Source organism: Drosophila rhopaloa, unplaced genomic scaffold (genome assembly GCF_018152115.1).
Source record: "Drosophila rhopaloa isolate 14029-0021.01 unplaced genomic scaffold, ASM1815211v1 contig_115, whole genome shotgun sequence".
Taxonomy (NCBI): Eukaryota; Metazoa; Arthropoda; class Insecta; order Diptera; family Drosophilidae; genus Drosophila; species Drosophila rhopaloa.
The window spans coordinates 17,151,545-17,168,320 of NW_025334990.1; the positions used below are offsets into that span (position 1 = coordinate 17,151,545).

General features: G+C 44.5%; 1 protein-coding gene across 1 annotated transcript; it reads left to right on the plus strand.

The window, feature by feature from the left end:
- Nucleotides 1–1,613: 1,613 nt before the first annotated feature.
- LOC108048934 (pikachurin) lies at nt 1,614–16,423 on the plus strand. The gene is made up of 15 exons (XM_017129895.2): nt 1,614–2,105; nt 7,280–7,690; nt 9,073–9,189; nt 10,016–10,826; nt 11,068–11,183; nt 11,247–11,593; nt 11,651–11,840; nt 11,899–12,035; nt 12,093–12,310; nt 12,376–12,451; nt 12,513–12,665; nt 12,734–14,151; nt 14,214–14,315; nt 14,548–14,651; nt 14,713–16,423. Exons 2-15 carry the CDS (start codon nt 7,561–7,563, stop codon nt 14,865–14,867), a joined length of 4,074 nt encoding a protein of 1,357 aa, XP_016985384.1. The 5' UTR covers nt 1,614–2,105; nt 7,280–7,560; the 3' UTR covers nt 14,868–16,423.
- The last annotated feature ends 353 nt before the right edge of the window (nt 16,424–16,776 follow it).

The window sequence follows — 16,776 nt, forward strand, 5'->3', positions numbered from 1 at the left end:
TTTTTAATTACAAGAAAATCGAAGCGTTTGCTAAGTAGAATAAGTAAACTTTTAGATCTTAGGAAAGTCTATTTCAAACCGAAAAATTCTGTAGGAGCCACGACTTATTTACCATACCATTAAATTTGAAATAATTTGTGCTCAGTGTACTGTAATGTGTTTTATAGTCGGGACACTTAAAAAAAGCTCCATCTAGTAGATATTATGACTATAAACGATTAACATACAAAAAGGCTAAGTCTAGTGTTTTTCAAAAGTTCAAGTGAATTGATTTTAAATCTAGTAAATATTTCTGACAGTGCAGACAGGCACAAACACCCCATGCTATATGTTGTATGCAGCTCCCTTTGTCGGGGGTCATGAATAGCGCTGGGTCATTAGTAACGTTGACTTGTCGATGCAGCAACAACGCCGACAACAACAGCAACAGCGACAGCAATGCCGCAGACATCCCAAGTCTCGGTTACCATCAAGGGGTGAGGATAAGGATGAGGGGAGGTAGATTGGGTCCTGGACATGACTGCTCCTCCTCCAATACGTTTCTTTTTTATCATATCTTTCGGCAGGCAAACAACAGCAACCCTTCAACAACCCTTGCAACCTGATCAGCTGACTTACTGGCCACTGCACAAACACCCTCTCCCCGTAAATACACCCCCTCAACAACCACACCACCCCCACCCACCGCAAGGCGTCTCGTGTTGTTTTTGTCCACGCGTGTCCTCGAGTTCATTATGGGCTTATGTCCCTTAAAGTGTTGCTGGCTCTCCGGAGGTGTTTATTGTCCTGTTAACTGTTAACTTGCTGGCATTGGCAAGAACAAGCTGTTGTTTAACATTCGCTCTCTCTCGCAATACATCAATCTCTCCTGTGTTTTTGTACTGCGAACCCAGATTGTTTGGATGCTTATTTTTCTCCTGGAGCGCCTGCGTGCGTGGGAGAGCTTCTCAGAGAACGCCTGAGAGAGCCCATACCAGGCTGGAATTTTGGAGGTGAAAGAAGGGGAGAGATGGAACTGTTGGAGCCGCTTTAGAGTTGCCAGGTGAGCTGAAAGTCTTTAAAAATACTTTTAATCCTTTTGAAATAAAAAATATATTTCAGTTGTTTTCCTTTATAAATACTTCATTGAATTAATTAAATAATATTTAGTTTTTTTGTCTCTCAGTCCGTCTGTCCAACCGTCTGTCCGCCTGTCCGTCCGTCTGTCCGTTCGTGTGTTCCTCCGTCTGTCCGTTCGTTTGTCCGTCTTCCCGTTTGTCAATCCTTCTTACTGTTCATCTCAATAAACTATTTTATATTTACCAATTATATATAATTAAAGTTTTACCAATAGCCTTCTGAATTTTTCAGACTTGGCAACCCTATTAGCCGAGCTAACTGTGCGAATTGAATTGGCGCCTCTTTACATGGCCGGATAATCGGCCAACAGATATTACAACAACGCCAATGACCAAGGACTCTCTGAGTCCGGCTCTCCTTCCGCCGAGCTGTCAGCCGAGGGATTGTTTTTTCCTGCGAATGCTTGGCGCTCTCTCTCTTCGTCTCTCTCTTTCCCTTCCAAGTGGCTTTTCCATTCCGTTTCGAAACTCATACGCTCAGTAGTCTCCCGTCAATTAGAGTGTAAAAACGTTACGCTCCCCGAAAAACAAACGGAATCGCTCGAACGCCAGAAATCATCCGTATCCGCCGTCATCAGACATCCGCTCGCAGGATACAACCAAAATAATACATATACACACAGCCGTACAACGAATGCGATAAAGTAATTCTAGCAGGAAACTGGCCAAAACGTGAAATCCCCGTAATTGTAGATTTTTGAGTGCTCCGGATTGAAAATTCGCAAGTGCAATGTGAAAGTCAGCTTATACGACAGCTGAATGTGTCAGTGTGTGTGAGCCACCCCCTCCCCCTAGGAAGTGAGAGTGTGTGTGGGTGTGCGAGAGTGTGTAAATGTAAATACCACGAAAATCGCTGAACGCCGAAAAATAAAGCACAAGGAGGAGAAATCAGAAATCAGCGAGGACGAAGCAGAGCAACGTTACTTGGCCAGAGGCAGACGAAGAAGAAGAAGAAGAGCAAGAGCAGGAGCAACAGCAACATCAACCGTAAGGATTCGTTCTTGTCCTTTAAATGTATGTGTGTGTGTGTAGTTTAAGGAGACGGAAAAATGCGAAATGAAATAATGGAAATTTATGTGGCCAGCGCATTTCAAGTGGCTACTCCACTGCCCTTCCGCATATACAAACATGCCCAAAACTCACACACGCGAGTCCTCCCCCCTTACATACGCCACTTTTATTTATTGCGATTTTTGGGTCAAACTAAAGTTGCAATGATGATGTTGATAATTACCAGTTCGTTCACATCGTCAGCAGTTCAAAAGTCTTTGGGGGAGTTCCCTTTTCCACCCACACGCACACACAAGCACTCACGTAAAATCACCCACTCACACACACACAGGGGCCCCCTCGAGCTGTATACATGGGTGTGTGTGTGTGCTTTTGTTTTAGTCCTTGGATCCTTGCTGGGAAATTACTTTGTTGTTGTTGCCTTTGTTGGCCTTATTGTTGTTGTTGCTGCTGTCGTTGTGGCAAGGAACGCGGTCTTTGACAGCTTTCAAGTAAAACGCGCACCTGCGAATTCGCCATAAATTAGGCCCGCGTCCCGCATATAGGAGGATATATATTTAGTGCGACGTAGGGCCGATTTCTAAGCACTCAAAGCGTAGGCAGGATAAGCCGCAAGAAAAACGCGCCAAGCCTCAAGGCTATTACAGTGAAGACAAGGGATAAGGTACCCATTACGACTGAGAACTATGATGTTTTCGATTTAATTAGCCGTTTTTGGACCATTTCGAATAATTTAAAATTAAATTGTGCATCATCTTGTGAAGCAGTTTTTAATGTTTATTCTCTAAAAAAAATAATTAGACTTACTGTCATACAATAGAAATTTTAATTAAACGCAGACTCAAAAATTTACAGATTATTCACCTTGTTCATTCCGCTTTTATCAATATTCGGTTATATTTGTTCAACATTTTGAAATAACATTTTGACTAACATGACCATTTGCACCCAATACCATAGTAGTTCCTACTGAACCACATATTTTCAAAGCATATCTTTTGGTCGTTTATTGTCGTTTACTGAAAGCTGAAAAAACAAATTTATTATTTCAATGTAAGTTGAGTTAAATTTAAACTCCGAATCCTTTGTATTCGAATACTTTAATTTAATTAAACCGGATGCAGGTAGTAGTTCAAAGGTTGTCAATTGGTTTACACATTGGACATTTTATTTAATTGGATAAATTTTATTCGCTAATTGCGAAAGGTCAACAGAAAGGCAAACAAATACTTTTTATATCTTACTCTAACATTGTTCCTGTTTTATGTTGTTAAATTTGACCTTTGTAAAAGGTTTTAGATTTCAATCTCTAAACCATGAATAATAAACTTTATAGTTAATAGAGTTCGTGATTTTAATTATTTTTTCACAAAATGCCTTGTGTGCGAGGTCAAATTTATCAGATTTCGTGCCAAAATAAAATTACAATGTAAGTTACTTTTTCTCATTCCCTCCTAAATGTGTTGTAAACCTAAGGCTTCCCTTAAAACCACTTTAATGTGCTGGAAGAGCGGCGAAGATTAGCCCAATTAACGTATCTCCACTGTGGTCTCTCGGTTGTCTCCTGCCTGTCATTTTGGCCAGTTCGGGGAGTCAGAAGTCTGGCATGCGTGAATCGAGTTGATTCGAGTTCCTCCCCCCAAGAACCAACTTGCCTTACCCGCACCCCCCCATTGTTTTTGTGTGTATTTTGTGGTTGCTGGCCATCCAATTGGCTCTCCACGGATTTTGTGCTCTATTTACCTGCCTTATAAAAACACAATTTATTGCTGGACTAACGGTTTTCCTTTGTGTTTGGCTGCTGCCTCAGCTTCAGCTTCTGTTTTCTGTTTCCCGCTTTTGTTTCTTTTTTCATTTTCCATTTATTTTCTCCGCTTTTATTGTATTCCGCTGTTGCTGTTTTAGTTTTCGCTCTGTTTTGTCTCGTTCCCAACTTAACTTTTCCGTTCGGTGGGTCTGATTCTGTTCGCCCGGGGACTCCCCTTTATTGGCTTTCTGTATAAAGTTTTTGCGTGACATCAGCCATGGATATTATTCCGTTGGCTGCCATTTTGTTTGGCCTTGTTTGCCTTTTGAATCAATAAACTAGCCATGGAATCGGGAGCAGCTTCTAAATTATTGAAATGCAGCCGAGGTTTAGGCTTACCCCCAGAATTTTCCGACCGCAAAGGCCACTTAGCCAGTGGAAAAATCGCTCAAAAGCGGGAAACACTTTATGTGCAAGCAAATAATTCGGTTACCACTTATCCGGCTCACTTTCACTGCAGCTCCATAGTTTTTGGGCATATCTCTCGACAAAAGTTTCCGCCTCTCCAGAGCAATTTGATCATTTGTTATGGTCGGAACTCTGGCATTCCGACAAAAAATTCAGCCTCACTTTGTGGTCACGTAGTATCCAGTGGACGAAAGTTTTGAGTTTACGATTTACGATGCATAAACTTTATCCCAGAGCTTTCACTCAACTCAAATAAATGTCGGTAATCTGTGATAAATGACCCCGGCGACGAATATGGATTCCGTGAAGCCAACTATCAGATATCAGAATCAAAATCAGACATCGACGATGAAAGTCCGTAGCCGAATGAGTTCTTAATTGTGTAATTAAATCACTGCCACTTGAAGCATTCATTTTTGTCCATTAGGCTAATTGGCTGGATCAACTTTTTCGGAAAAGGACCTTTAAGAATGGATAGTCGAGGGGTCGAAGAGTTTGTGTGGATGGAGCGATTGGGCCTATTAATTTCGATACCCATGCGTTCTAATTAGTTTCTGAGGTCGCATTTTCCAGGCAAATGAACGCACGTTTTTGTGTCGCCGCTTACCTGAATAATGAGTTTTCCATCCACACATGGACGTGTATGCATTTGGGCTCTTTTAAATGGAAAGGAGAAATGGGGGAATCCCCTAGTGGCGCCCACACAAAGCGACAGGCTTTAACATTCTACATTGCTGGCCATTCGGAGGCGTCGTACCGGAAAGAAATGCCATTAAAAACGCAATAAAAATGCAAAAAACACAAAAAAAAAAGTGTAGGTGGTGGGGAAATCCCGAATGAAAGAAATGCGAAAATATAACGTAGAGAGTGCGCACATACAAACGTACAAAAAGAAGTGTGTGGGTAGTATGTCAACCTCTCTGCACCGTCTGTGTGTAGTGGGTGTGCGGCTGTGTGTGTAAATAGCCAAGGTGGAAAAATCGATATAAATGAATACGGCAACATTTGGTCGCCCCCAAAAAACCAAAAAAAAAGAAACGAAAAATGAAACCTCGACTGACTCAACTTGAGACACTGCGGAATGGCGATGGGTTTTTTAGCCCTTACGTCAAACTTATAAAAAAACGAAAAGTTTTTTTGCACGCACAACCATCACGAGTGCTTACCCACTCATACTCCACCCCCACTCACACACACACTCATGAAGCAAAGGAAAACCCCAAGGGGGAGGTGGAAGGGCGAGGGGGTGGAAAACCCCCGAGGCCGTAGGCAGTCAACGCGAGTTTAAGCGCAGGCATATGAAAATTGCCATAAAAATATATAGTACGCGTGCAACGGGGTTTCAACAACGATTGCAAGCTTACCCTAACTGATTATTAAGATGTGCTAAGAGATGTTCCTATATTCTATATATATAGCAACATTTACAAGGGAATATAGTAAAGCGTTTACGACAATGCTTAAATAAATAAAATATTTTATTGATCTCTATCGATCGCTAGGTGCTAAAGTTGCTTGTCGATATGGTCAAATCTGTGGACCTTTTACCACAGCCTACTGGTTAGTAGGTTTTGAAATATATTAACCTTATTTAAATTCTCCAAATTTAAAGAAGATTGATACAAGTTGTTGTTTTGTAATAAAAGAATAAAAAATTGAGATGATGTCTGCATCTATTTTTATCCAGTTAAGATTGTACGCGAATGAAATAACAAAATATCGCAACATCAGCACAAACAGTTAATAGAAGCAGCTTCCAGTTGGTTTAGCTTAATTAATCAAATCAAACATCCGTTCGTCTGGGGGACTTCCTGAATCTGGTTGCCTTGTACCCCCGGTGGGGCACCAAAGAGTATAAATAAATAAAGCAGGAAAATAAAGAGTGGGAAGGAAAGAAGAGCAATCGCAACAGCAGAGCCAAAACCGAATAAGCGGAGATGCTGCGGCTGCAATGTTTGCCCCAGTAAGTATGCTACACATTTCTCGAGCAGGGGTTAAGTGCGATGCCAGAGCGATAGAGACAGGAATACGCAGATAGAGAGGGACAGAAGAAGGACACGAGAAAGAGAAGGGAGATGTGTGCCGCCATGGTTTAACAACATTTGCACGCGCTTTCCTTCCATCTTCGAGACATTTGACATTTCAATTTTAAATTGGCCAGTGAAAAAGGCCCAAAAATGGGCAAGGAAAATTTGAAATTTTCCGATTTCGATTTTTCCATCAACTATCTACTGTTGCTATCTGCCAGTATCTATGCCCATGCCCGCTTGTTTGCTTTCCTATGCAGGGTACACACTTTGCCGAATTGTGTTCGTATTGATTTCTAATTACTCGGCCACACAGTATTTGGCTTAAGGTAGGACAGGTGGGCAGGTTGCGGGCTTGATGGGTAGGGTTTGGGTAATAGGAGTGGCCACGCTCGATGGGGGCTTTGTCTATTTGTTGTGGCGGCGTTGCCATGGTGGCTCCTATTGATTTTACCAACGCCATGAATCATGCCAGAGCTCAAGCCTATGCTCCTGTCTACACGGAGAGAAAGCAGTGTGTCTAGCTCTATTGTTTAGTTTAATTTCTGTACAGTTTCTTATGATTTGCTTTTCTTAATGATTAAAAATTTATGTTAACTTATTAACTTAACTTATTTTAATATTTTAGTTTATAAAACTTATAAACGCGGTTACAAACAGATTCTGAATTGGTACCTTAACGTCTTACTCTATTTTCGAAGTGTATGCTTAATGCTTACCACCATGTTCTCCCCGCTCCCTTCCCCTTCTTACCTGCGATGTTCCATTTGGCCGCTGCGTGTTTAGCAATTTGTGGTTATATTATAATGACCACTTGATTTGCGTTTGCGTTGGCTTGAGCTCTTGCCTTTGCTTTTACCGCCTACTAATTGCGCGCTTGTGTCGCGTTTGTGTGTGTGTACTTTCAGGTGCTAGAGCCGTAGGAGCAGCTAGGGGGCAGAAGCACTAACAGCAGGAACAGGAGCAACAGTCGCGGAGGCAACGTTGAGACGCATGCACGCTCCATGCTCGCCGCTGGCTGATGGCCAAAGGACTCGGAATAGGAACCGCAATCGGAACTGGGACTCCAGCGAAACTAGCAGCAGCAGCAGCAGCAGTCGAACTCAACTGAATTGAGTGCCGCCGAAGAGGAACCCTTCGCCGCATCAAGCATACGCCCCATTGCGCACACCTGTGGACAGAGTGCAGCATGTCAACTTCAAAGCATCACCATTACCGTCGAGTCCTCTCCGTGTGGCTCCTCCTCCTGCTGGCAGCATCATCATCAGCCAGCGCCGCAGTGAGTGCGATTGCGGAGCCAGAGGAGGCGGCCTTCCAAGGTGCGTTTGACATCGAAACCCCTGTCCCTGCTACGCCCCTTGCCAAGTGCCTAATTGTGGAAATTTGGGTATTTCGAATTCGGTATTTGGCACTGGCATTCAGTTTTGAAGGGCCACCCCCCCATCGACATATCAATAAACGAGGCCCTATTGTGTGGCCTTTGACATTAATGAGCGACTTAATTATGCGTGAGAGTGGGCCAAAAACCAGAAAACCAAACCAGTCGGACGAAGAGTGTGGGATCGAAAGTTATGCAATGGCTGTTGTCAAATTCCCAGGACCATGGGGGCGAATCAGGCGAACGTCAGTGGCGACGATGCTGATGTGTGCTGCTGACACTTCGATTTCAATTGCATACAAAATGCGATTTTTCAATTTCAATTTGAATACGCAATGCACAGCCAGCGGGCAAAGGAGTTTCAAAGGGGGTAGAGCACTGTGCAGGAAACCAGCTCTTGTGTGCATATGCAAATGGGTTCGGGTTCGGGCTCTGTGTCCAGTGCACTTTAATCGTCCCCACAGTTGCTTAATCAACTAGCAAGCCTGCATGCATGCACGAGCTTTGTCCGCCCCCTCCTTCTACGCCCCTGTGCTTCCTTTTGCCTCTTTTGATGGCACTTTAACAGAGTAGCTGACGTGTTCGTGTCTCCATCTTCAGAAAGTGCCTCTGTGTTCGTTCCATTTAATACAATGTGTGACGTAAGTGCCGGGCCACTCGGGCGTATGCGTAATGCTTGTAATGTTTTACTTTTTTACGAGTATTTTCCCCAGCGTTTCCTCCATTTGCAGTGGCACAATTTCGGTGTCAAGTGAGTGCCGAGAATGCAAGCTGAACGACTGTGATTTTGATTCTCCTCCAGCCTATTGGAATTTGCATTTAAATTGCCATCGAGAAGAGTACGAAAAACTTTTCCATTGCCCCCAACAAATCTTACTAGAACTATCGGCCAGCTGAGTTATTTAAGTAGTCATTATGAATTTGTGCATGGAGGGAGGAGGCGCATTTGAAGGGCTGCCATGGCCAACAGTAAATTACGAAAAGCGTATGCCACAGTCAGGACCAGACCGAAACCGGGCCCAAAGTCCTTAAAGCTTATTAGAATTTATTGCGGACACGTCGGTCACACCCAGGAACACACACACTCGGCTGCAGGAATAAACGGAGACATAGACGTAGACATGGACACGCAGGCAGACAGGACACTCAACTAAACTCAACTGAAGTGAACTGAAATTATGAACCGAGTCGACTCGGCTCGACCGAAAACCGGGCCAAACCCAAAGTTGCCAGCAAACGGACTGAAAACCCATCTATATACGGCACAATGCTAACTGAACAATCCCCTTTATCCCCCTCTACCCCCTATCCCCCCTCCCATAGGCCACTGCGGACATACCAGCCCCTGCGAGCAACTATGCTACGAGATCCACGATGGAATGTACGAGTGCGACTGCATCGAGGGCTATGAGCTGAACAAGAACGGTTACAGCTGTCAAGGTGCGTTTTGGGATGCGTATTTCCTGGGATGGAAATATGAATGGGCATCGGGATGGGCGTCCACCCCGCCTGACCACAAAATTGATTTGCCATTTCGGTTATTATTTGGAAAGCGCCCTGTAATGGATGGCACTGGCATCCAAGTGGGCTGGATTAGCCCCCTATAACATTTGCATGCCCTGTTCTGTTATTATTCATTTGTGTTCAGGCTTGTTCGGGGAATTATTATTTTGTGATTGTCCGCCTTTACAATGCTGTTGCCCCCCGGCAGGCCGACAAATTGATATTTTTGTGTTGTTATTCGGCATTAATTTGCATGTGTGTTTTGCATTTAATTTGTGTTTTTCCAAAAATGTGTCGAAAAAATTACATGACATACAAGCAGTTAGTTTCAACAAAGGGTACTCTTATTTTAAACGGGTCGGCTTAACTGACTTCCATCTTTGCTAATTTTAAAATTGTTATTCGGATTTCAGTAATTATTATTATTCAGTTAATAAAGACCATTGAGATGATTCCTAAGATAAATATATTGTAAGTGAAACTCTTAAGCTCTTTTAGTCAGCCAAAAAAACGAAAAACATTTTTTTATTAAAATATAATATGTATATAAATAAAACTGTAGTATTACAAAAGTAATTGTTAAAGTATGGAAACCTTGGTGGCCCATTCAGTATAAATTAATTAAAGTATTTCTTACTTAGGGTATTCAAGTATTTTATATCTCAAATTTACCCTGTTCATTCTGTGAATTTAATTAAAATGCGGGATTTGATGCGTTCATCCCCATGTGCACTCCGTAACTTGATCCATTCTGATTTTCCAGTAATTAACGCCACTGCCAACGGTTTGGATGGGCGTGGCAAGTCGGACGAGGATGTGCTCTACCAGAAGGGCGCCTCGTTCAGCGCCAAGTTGGCCAACGACGACGGTGGCAAGTCGATGGCCCAGTCCCCGTTCGCCGGATCCGCCTCGTTATCCGCTTCGCCGGCGGGCAACGGGAACGGGGAGGATGAGTCCGGGTCGGAGAGCGACAGCTACGATTACGGTGAGCTGGAGGACAGCAATTCGGAGACACAGGAGCAACAGCAGCAATCGCTGAATCTTCAGCAGCAGGAGCAACAGAAAGTCAATTCAAACGATTACTACATATCAGCGGAGAGCATCAACTTCAATTCGGAGTCCGAGGGCCAGGAGGCGGATGTGGCTGACTTCAAGGCGGCCAGCACCACGCCCCCCGCCTCAGCGTCCCCGACTCCCAGCAGAAGCACCACAAGAGCCACCCCCTCCACGACCACCAGGAGAACCCCCACGGCAACAGAAGCCACCAGGGGAACCCAGAATCAAGTGGACGTGGATTACGGCGAGGGCGGTGGCAGCGACGACTATAGCTACAGCTACAAGTCGGACATGTCCGTCTACGACGATGTCAACAATAATCAATTAAACTTAAGACGCAACAGCAAATCGCAAACATATCAGCAGACAAGCAATACGAACACGGCCAAGAACAGGAGGAAGAACACGAACGTAACCAGCAATAAGGTTCAAATGCATATCACGAGAGAGTCCACCAATCTCGGCAACATATCAGGAGCGGAGCAGGTTGGAGTGGATGCAGCCATGGCAACAGACAGGTGGGTCATCAAAGCGTAGAGTGGGGGATAAAAATTCCTTTACAGTCCTTGGGGGAATAGAGTCCTTTGGCTTTTACAAAATCTTTCTTTGTTGGTCATGTACAACTAAGTAGGGAGAAGTTGCATGAATTCTAGAGCCACTTAAATATGCATATTGTGGTTGTCAAAGCTGCTTAGCCACGCAGTAGTTCAGAACAAAATTAATCTAATTTATTTTAATCCACTTTTGCAACTACTGCAGCTCTCCCACTTGCAATCTGGACTGTGGCACCGATGGAATCTGTGCCTTGGAGGCCACTGCCGCCAGCTCTCGCTGTCTTTGTCCCTTTGGTAAATCGGGCACAGGCTGCCAAGAAGGTAAGGAAATTTTTGAGAGACCAAATCCCAAAACCCTTTCATGTTGTTTCCACTAACCCACAGATATCCGTGCCCATGTGCCTCGCTTCGCCAAGCGATCCTGGCTAGCATTTCCAGCGCTGCACGGAGCCTACAAGCACGTTCAGCTGCGCATCGAATTCCGTCCAGAGTCTTTTGACGGCATTATCCTACTAAGCGGAGAACGCGATGACCTTACGGGCGACTTTATGGCTCTTCTATTGAACAAGGGCTTCGTGGAGTTTTGGTTTGACTGCGGATCCGGCGTGGGCAGCGTCCGATCCCGGGAGACCATCCTACTGAACGAATGGAACTCGGTCATTATATACCGTCACCGATGGGATGCTTGGTTGGTGCTTAACCATGGAACCAAAGTCCAGGGCAGATCGAATGTGAGTTGACTTTTGTTGGATTAAAAACCCTTTTCTTTATAAGTAAATCTCTTCCAGGGCTTATTCTCTCGCATCACTTTTCGGGAACCAGTATTTTTGGGCGGAATAGGCAACATCACTGGATTGGCTAAGAGATTGCCTTTAGCCGAGGGATTTGCAGGCTGCATTCGTCGATTTGTGGCCAACGAACATGACTACAAATTTACAGAGCACCCGTTGGGCGATGTCATTAACGGCTTTGATATACGTAAGTTACAAGCCATGGTAATTAAATAACTCCCTCTAAAACTTTTAACTATCCACAGAGGACTGTTCCACGGACAAATGCGTGCGATATCCTTGCCAGCATGGTGGCAAGTGCCTGCCCTCAGATCAGGGCGCCATCTGCCTGTGTCCCATTGGCTTTGTGGGAGATCTGTGCGAGATTCGAATGGACCTGCAGGTGGGTGATCAAGAATTAATTCACCTTTGGTCGTGTTATATAGTTACTATTTCTTAGGTTCCCGCCTTTAATGGCTCTTCGTTCTTGCGCTATGCTCCCCTGGGAGATAGTGCCCTTATCTGGTTGGAGCTAAAGGTGACTCTGAAGCCCGAACAGGCAGACGGACTGATCCTCTATTCAGGTCCAGAACACCGAGGAGATTTCATAGCCCTTTACCTCAACGATGGCTTTGTAGAGTTTGCCTTCGATCTTGGCAGTGGTCCAGCTCTAGTGCGGTGAGTAACGGATTGAGGTACTTTGAAAGGAAATAACTAATTGGATTTCTGGTTTCTTTTACCAGGAGTGAGCATTCCCTGAGTCTGGGTCAATGGCACACCATCAAGATCTCTCGAACAGCTCGACTGGCGGTGCTCAAGGTGGGAAATCTTGGGAGTCCTTTGGCGTTCTTTACTTACCTCTTAAATTTCAATCCCCCAGGTGGATCAGCACCAGGAGGTCATGACCATCTCGTCGAATGGCTTCTGGCACTTGTCGCTGGACCAGAACCTGTTTGTGGGAGGCGTTAACCACGTGGATCGCCTGCCTCTGGACCTCAAGTACAAACCCTTCTTCGTCGGCTGCATCCAGAGGGTGAGTAGTAGACGACACCCCTTTTTCGCTCTTCAATCCCATTGTGTACCTTTGTTCACCACTCACAGATTGACATCAATGGGCACTCGCTGGGCATTGTGGCTGAGGCTTTGGGGGGCAGCAACATCGGCAACTGCCCCCACGCCTGTGTGGCGCGACCCTGCGGCCCCCTGGCGGAGTGTGTGCCGCAGATGGAGAGCTACGAGTGCCGCTGCAGCATCCACAACGAGCGTTGCAACAAGGCCGCCGAGGTGCCGCCCGAGCAGCTGCCCGAGCTGGGCATCCACAAGTCCAAGGTCCTCGAGACCAAGGACAATGGCGAGGCAGTGAAGAAGGTGTCTGGTTTGGCGCACAAGAAGCATTCCAAGAAGCACAGGAATTTGCATAAGCCAACCCCTGGCCCGAGCACGAGCACAAGCACTTCGACCACCACCATTATCACAAGCAGTGAAGCTCCTGATAGATTGGAGGCAGCCACTGCGGGGGCGCTGAGCAACGAGGAAATCGAAGATGATATCATATTCCGCTTTGTGCAGCAGCAACAGCAGCAGAAGGAGCTTAAGAAGCAGCAGATGTCTACTACGGTCCCTGCCACATCCACCACCTTTGAATCACCCAAACCCAAACCCAAACCGAAACCCAGGTTTGCCGGAAAACACCATGCCAGCAAACACGAGCACCATCAGAAGCCCAACGCGGCATTCACACGCAAGCTTAGTCGCCTGCCCACCCACTACGAGAGTTTCCAGACGAACCCCGACAGCGACATCCTCACCTTCGAGGACAACAACGACTGGGTGGCCAGTCTCCAGCAGCAGGAGTACGGCGATGCCATGGCGGCCAGTCAGGCGCCATTGGTAGTGGAGGAAGGAAGCCCTCCGAACCCCAAGTTGAATGGCAACAACGAAGATGATGAGAGCGCCTTTGTGTTTGACGAGTCACTTTTTGATGCCTCGGACGGCACGGAGGAGTACCAGCGCAAGCAGCTGGCCCAGGACATGAAGCGCATCATGTCCAACTCGAATACGCACTCCAGTCACAAGAAGTCGGAGGTGCAGTTCCCATCTCAGCCCAGTCCAGATGGCGTCTCCCCCAACGAAGATACCTCTCAGTACAGCGACGACTACAACGAAGATGAGCTCCTGACGCCCGTGATGCAGGCCGGGGAGGAAGTTAAGCCGGATCAGCACCCCTCTAGTACTCCGCAGACGCACACCGACTGGAGTCTTCTGAAGAAGATCGACCTGTCTGCTGAGCATCAGTCGCAGGTGCAGGGTGTACGCAAGAATTTCGGAGCTTGCTTCGCGGGCAGTGATAGCTACTTTCACTACAACGACGCCGAGACCATGAGCCAGGTTATCAGCTACAGCATCGACCTCAATCTGCGCATCAAGACGCACTCGGAGAACGGCGTGATCCTGTGGACAGGACGACAGGGAACGACGGAGGAGCACGACGACTACCTTTCGCTAGGCATCGAACAGGGGTGAGTGGGAAGAGGGGTTTCTATTTACAACGAAAGTAAACTTTATTTTAATCTTCCCATAGATATTTACACTTCCGCTACGATTTGGGATCCGGTGAGGTTGACATCCGCTTTAATGGCACCAAGGTCAGCGATGGCCTGTGGCATCGAGTGAGAGCTATAAGGTAGGCTTTATTCACTCTTCTATATCTTTTTAAGAAACAAGGTGGAAAAGCCAAAGGGAGAAGGGCTTACAACAATGATTTTGGTGGTACGATGCTAATCTTATAAGGTTTAAAGTCAATGATACGATAAGTTTCGTTCCTCAAACCCAATGAACACTTTTATAGCTCTAGATATTTTTTTGGCTACCCCAAATATGGCTAATCCTAACTAACTTGTTTACACCTTTTGCAGAAACTCCCAAGAGGGTTATCTCGAGGTGGATGGCAGAAAGACAGCCTCTCTACGAGCGCCGGGCAAACTCCGCCAGCTCAACACGGACACGGGTCTGTATGTGGGTATGTATCTTAAAGATAAACTACTATTAAATAGGATACTAAAGCATAACCCCTTCGACAGGTGGCATGCCCGACGTGGGATACTTCACGCACCAACGCTACTTCAGTGGCATCGTCGGCTGCATCTCGGAAATCGTGCTGGCCGGCGAAATGAAATTAAACTTCGACCCCAATACGCTGGGAACGGAGCACAACGTGGAGACGGGCCTCCTATGAAACGCTGCACGCACGCCTCAAGACTTTTGATATCGACTAGTTTAAATGTTATGTTAACCACACAAATGTCCTTTCGTCGGTTTGTGTTTGTACAAATACGCTTTTAAAACCAAAAAACAGAGAGAGAGAGAGAAATCGCAGAGTTAGGGTGAGGAACATTTTTTTACACCAGGAGACGAACTAAATCTAGAAGGGAAACATACTACATATTATATACAAGCATATTGAGTATATACAAAGGCATACATAGATATATATATATTTAAAGCAGAGGAAACCAAATCGAAAAACCAAGGCACGCTTCGTATAGAGCCTGTGACTGTCAATACTTCAGATCGGAATAGTTTATATATAACTTTAGCAAATGATTTATATCGAAGGAGTGTAAGTCATATAGAATATGAAACAAGAGCGGAAAATCTGAGTAACCAAGCTGTCCATTTGCCGCGATTTGCGATTGGCGTTTAACGAAATTGACGATTAACGATCTACAAATCTCGATAGCGATACTTTAGTGTGTGGTCGCTTTTTTTGAACGAACCGTTACGCTTTAACTGCAGAGCTGCCATCTTTTTGTACCACACACACAAAAACACACACACCACACGCACTCGACTAACACGGTTACAAATGCAAATTGGCAATTCTTTCGTTTTTCGCATTGCTGTACCTTAAACTATGAACTGTAAACTGTATAACTGTACATTCTGTACTATTTGGCGCTTCTTGGAAGGTCCAGTCCAAAATCGAACGAATCAAAGACCGGAAGTTGGTTGGAAGGTAGATGATTTGAGATCAGCTAAAATGAGATGAGGAAACAAACATATTAAGTGGTAAGTTAATAAATGTGTAGCGTGTACTAGCTCGTAAGTCGGCACACTCTCACACACACACACACACTCGGTCACACGAACACAAATACACACGCCTGCCTATATTAACTTTTATATCAAAATCGTAAGATACTAAAGACACCAAAGAAACTTAAGACATACGTAAGGACACCAAAAAACAACACTTAACACTCGAACACACGCTGAACCAGAATTGAAACTTGTGAGCGATTTTTAACAATTTATACTACACACACAACAACAAGAACAACAGAAACAACAACAACTAGCTAATGGAAACCAAAACAAAAAAAAAAACAAGCAAAGCAATTTAACAATCCCATAGCGAAATTTTTAAATGCGAAACAAACCACTAATCCGAATAGCCTGTTGAAACAATTGTAAAAGAGCGAACAAAGTATGGTAAATGGTAAATAAAAATAACTAAGGAGGGAAACGTTTGTATTCGTCTTATGAGTATAATTTTGTAGCTTAATGAGATAACAACCTCGTATGTAGTTATATATACATCATAAACACATATGCGTAACTATATATGACTATGAGAAACTATAGAAACAATGGCGTAAAATGAATAAAGAAATCACAACCACCAATCAATGTAAAACTAAATTAAACGACATTCAATGTAGCTTATTTATATGAAAAATGGAAGTCGAGGCATTGAGATATTTAATTTCGTACATTGGTTTGCAGAAAATAAAGATAAAAAGATTCTAATATTTGTTCTTTTGTTAACGCACTGGGTCTGTTATTTTCAAATTTTAAATATCGCTCACATTGGCGGTTAACTGTTGAAACTGGTTCCACTCAAGCGGTTAACCGGTCGAGCTGGTTCAACTTTACCGGGTAACCATTGGATTATGTTCCAATGCGACTAGTTCAAATGCTTTTATATAAAAATCTTATGAATTGTATTGTATTACAAATTTAGTGTTTAGAAAATTATTGATTTGCGGCTTATAGAAGTATTGTTAAATACTTAATATTTTTATTAGACTTCTATAACCTTTTTTCGATATATCCTGATTTTTTGGATTCATTGCATTTCTACA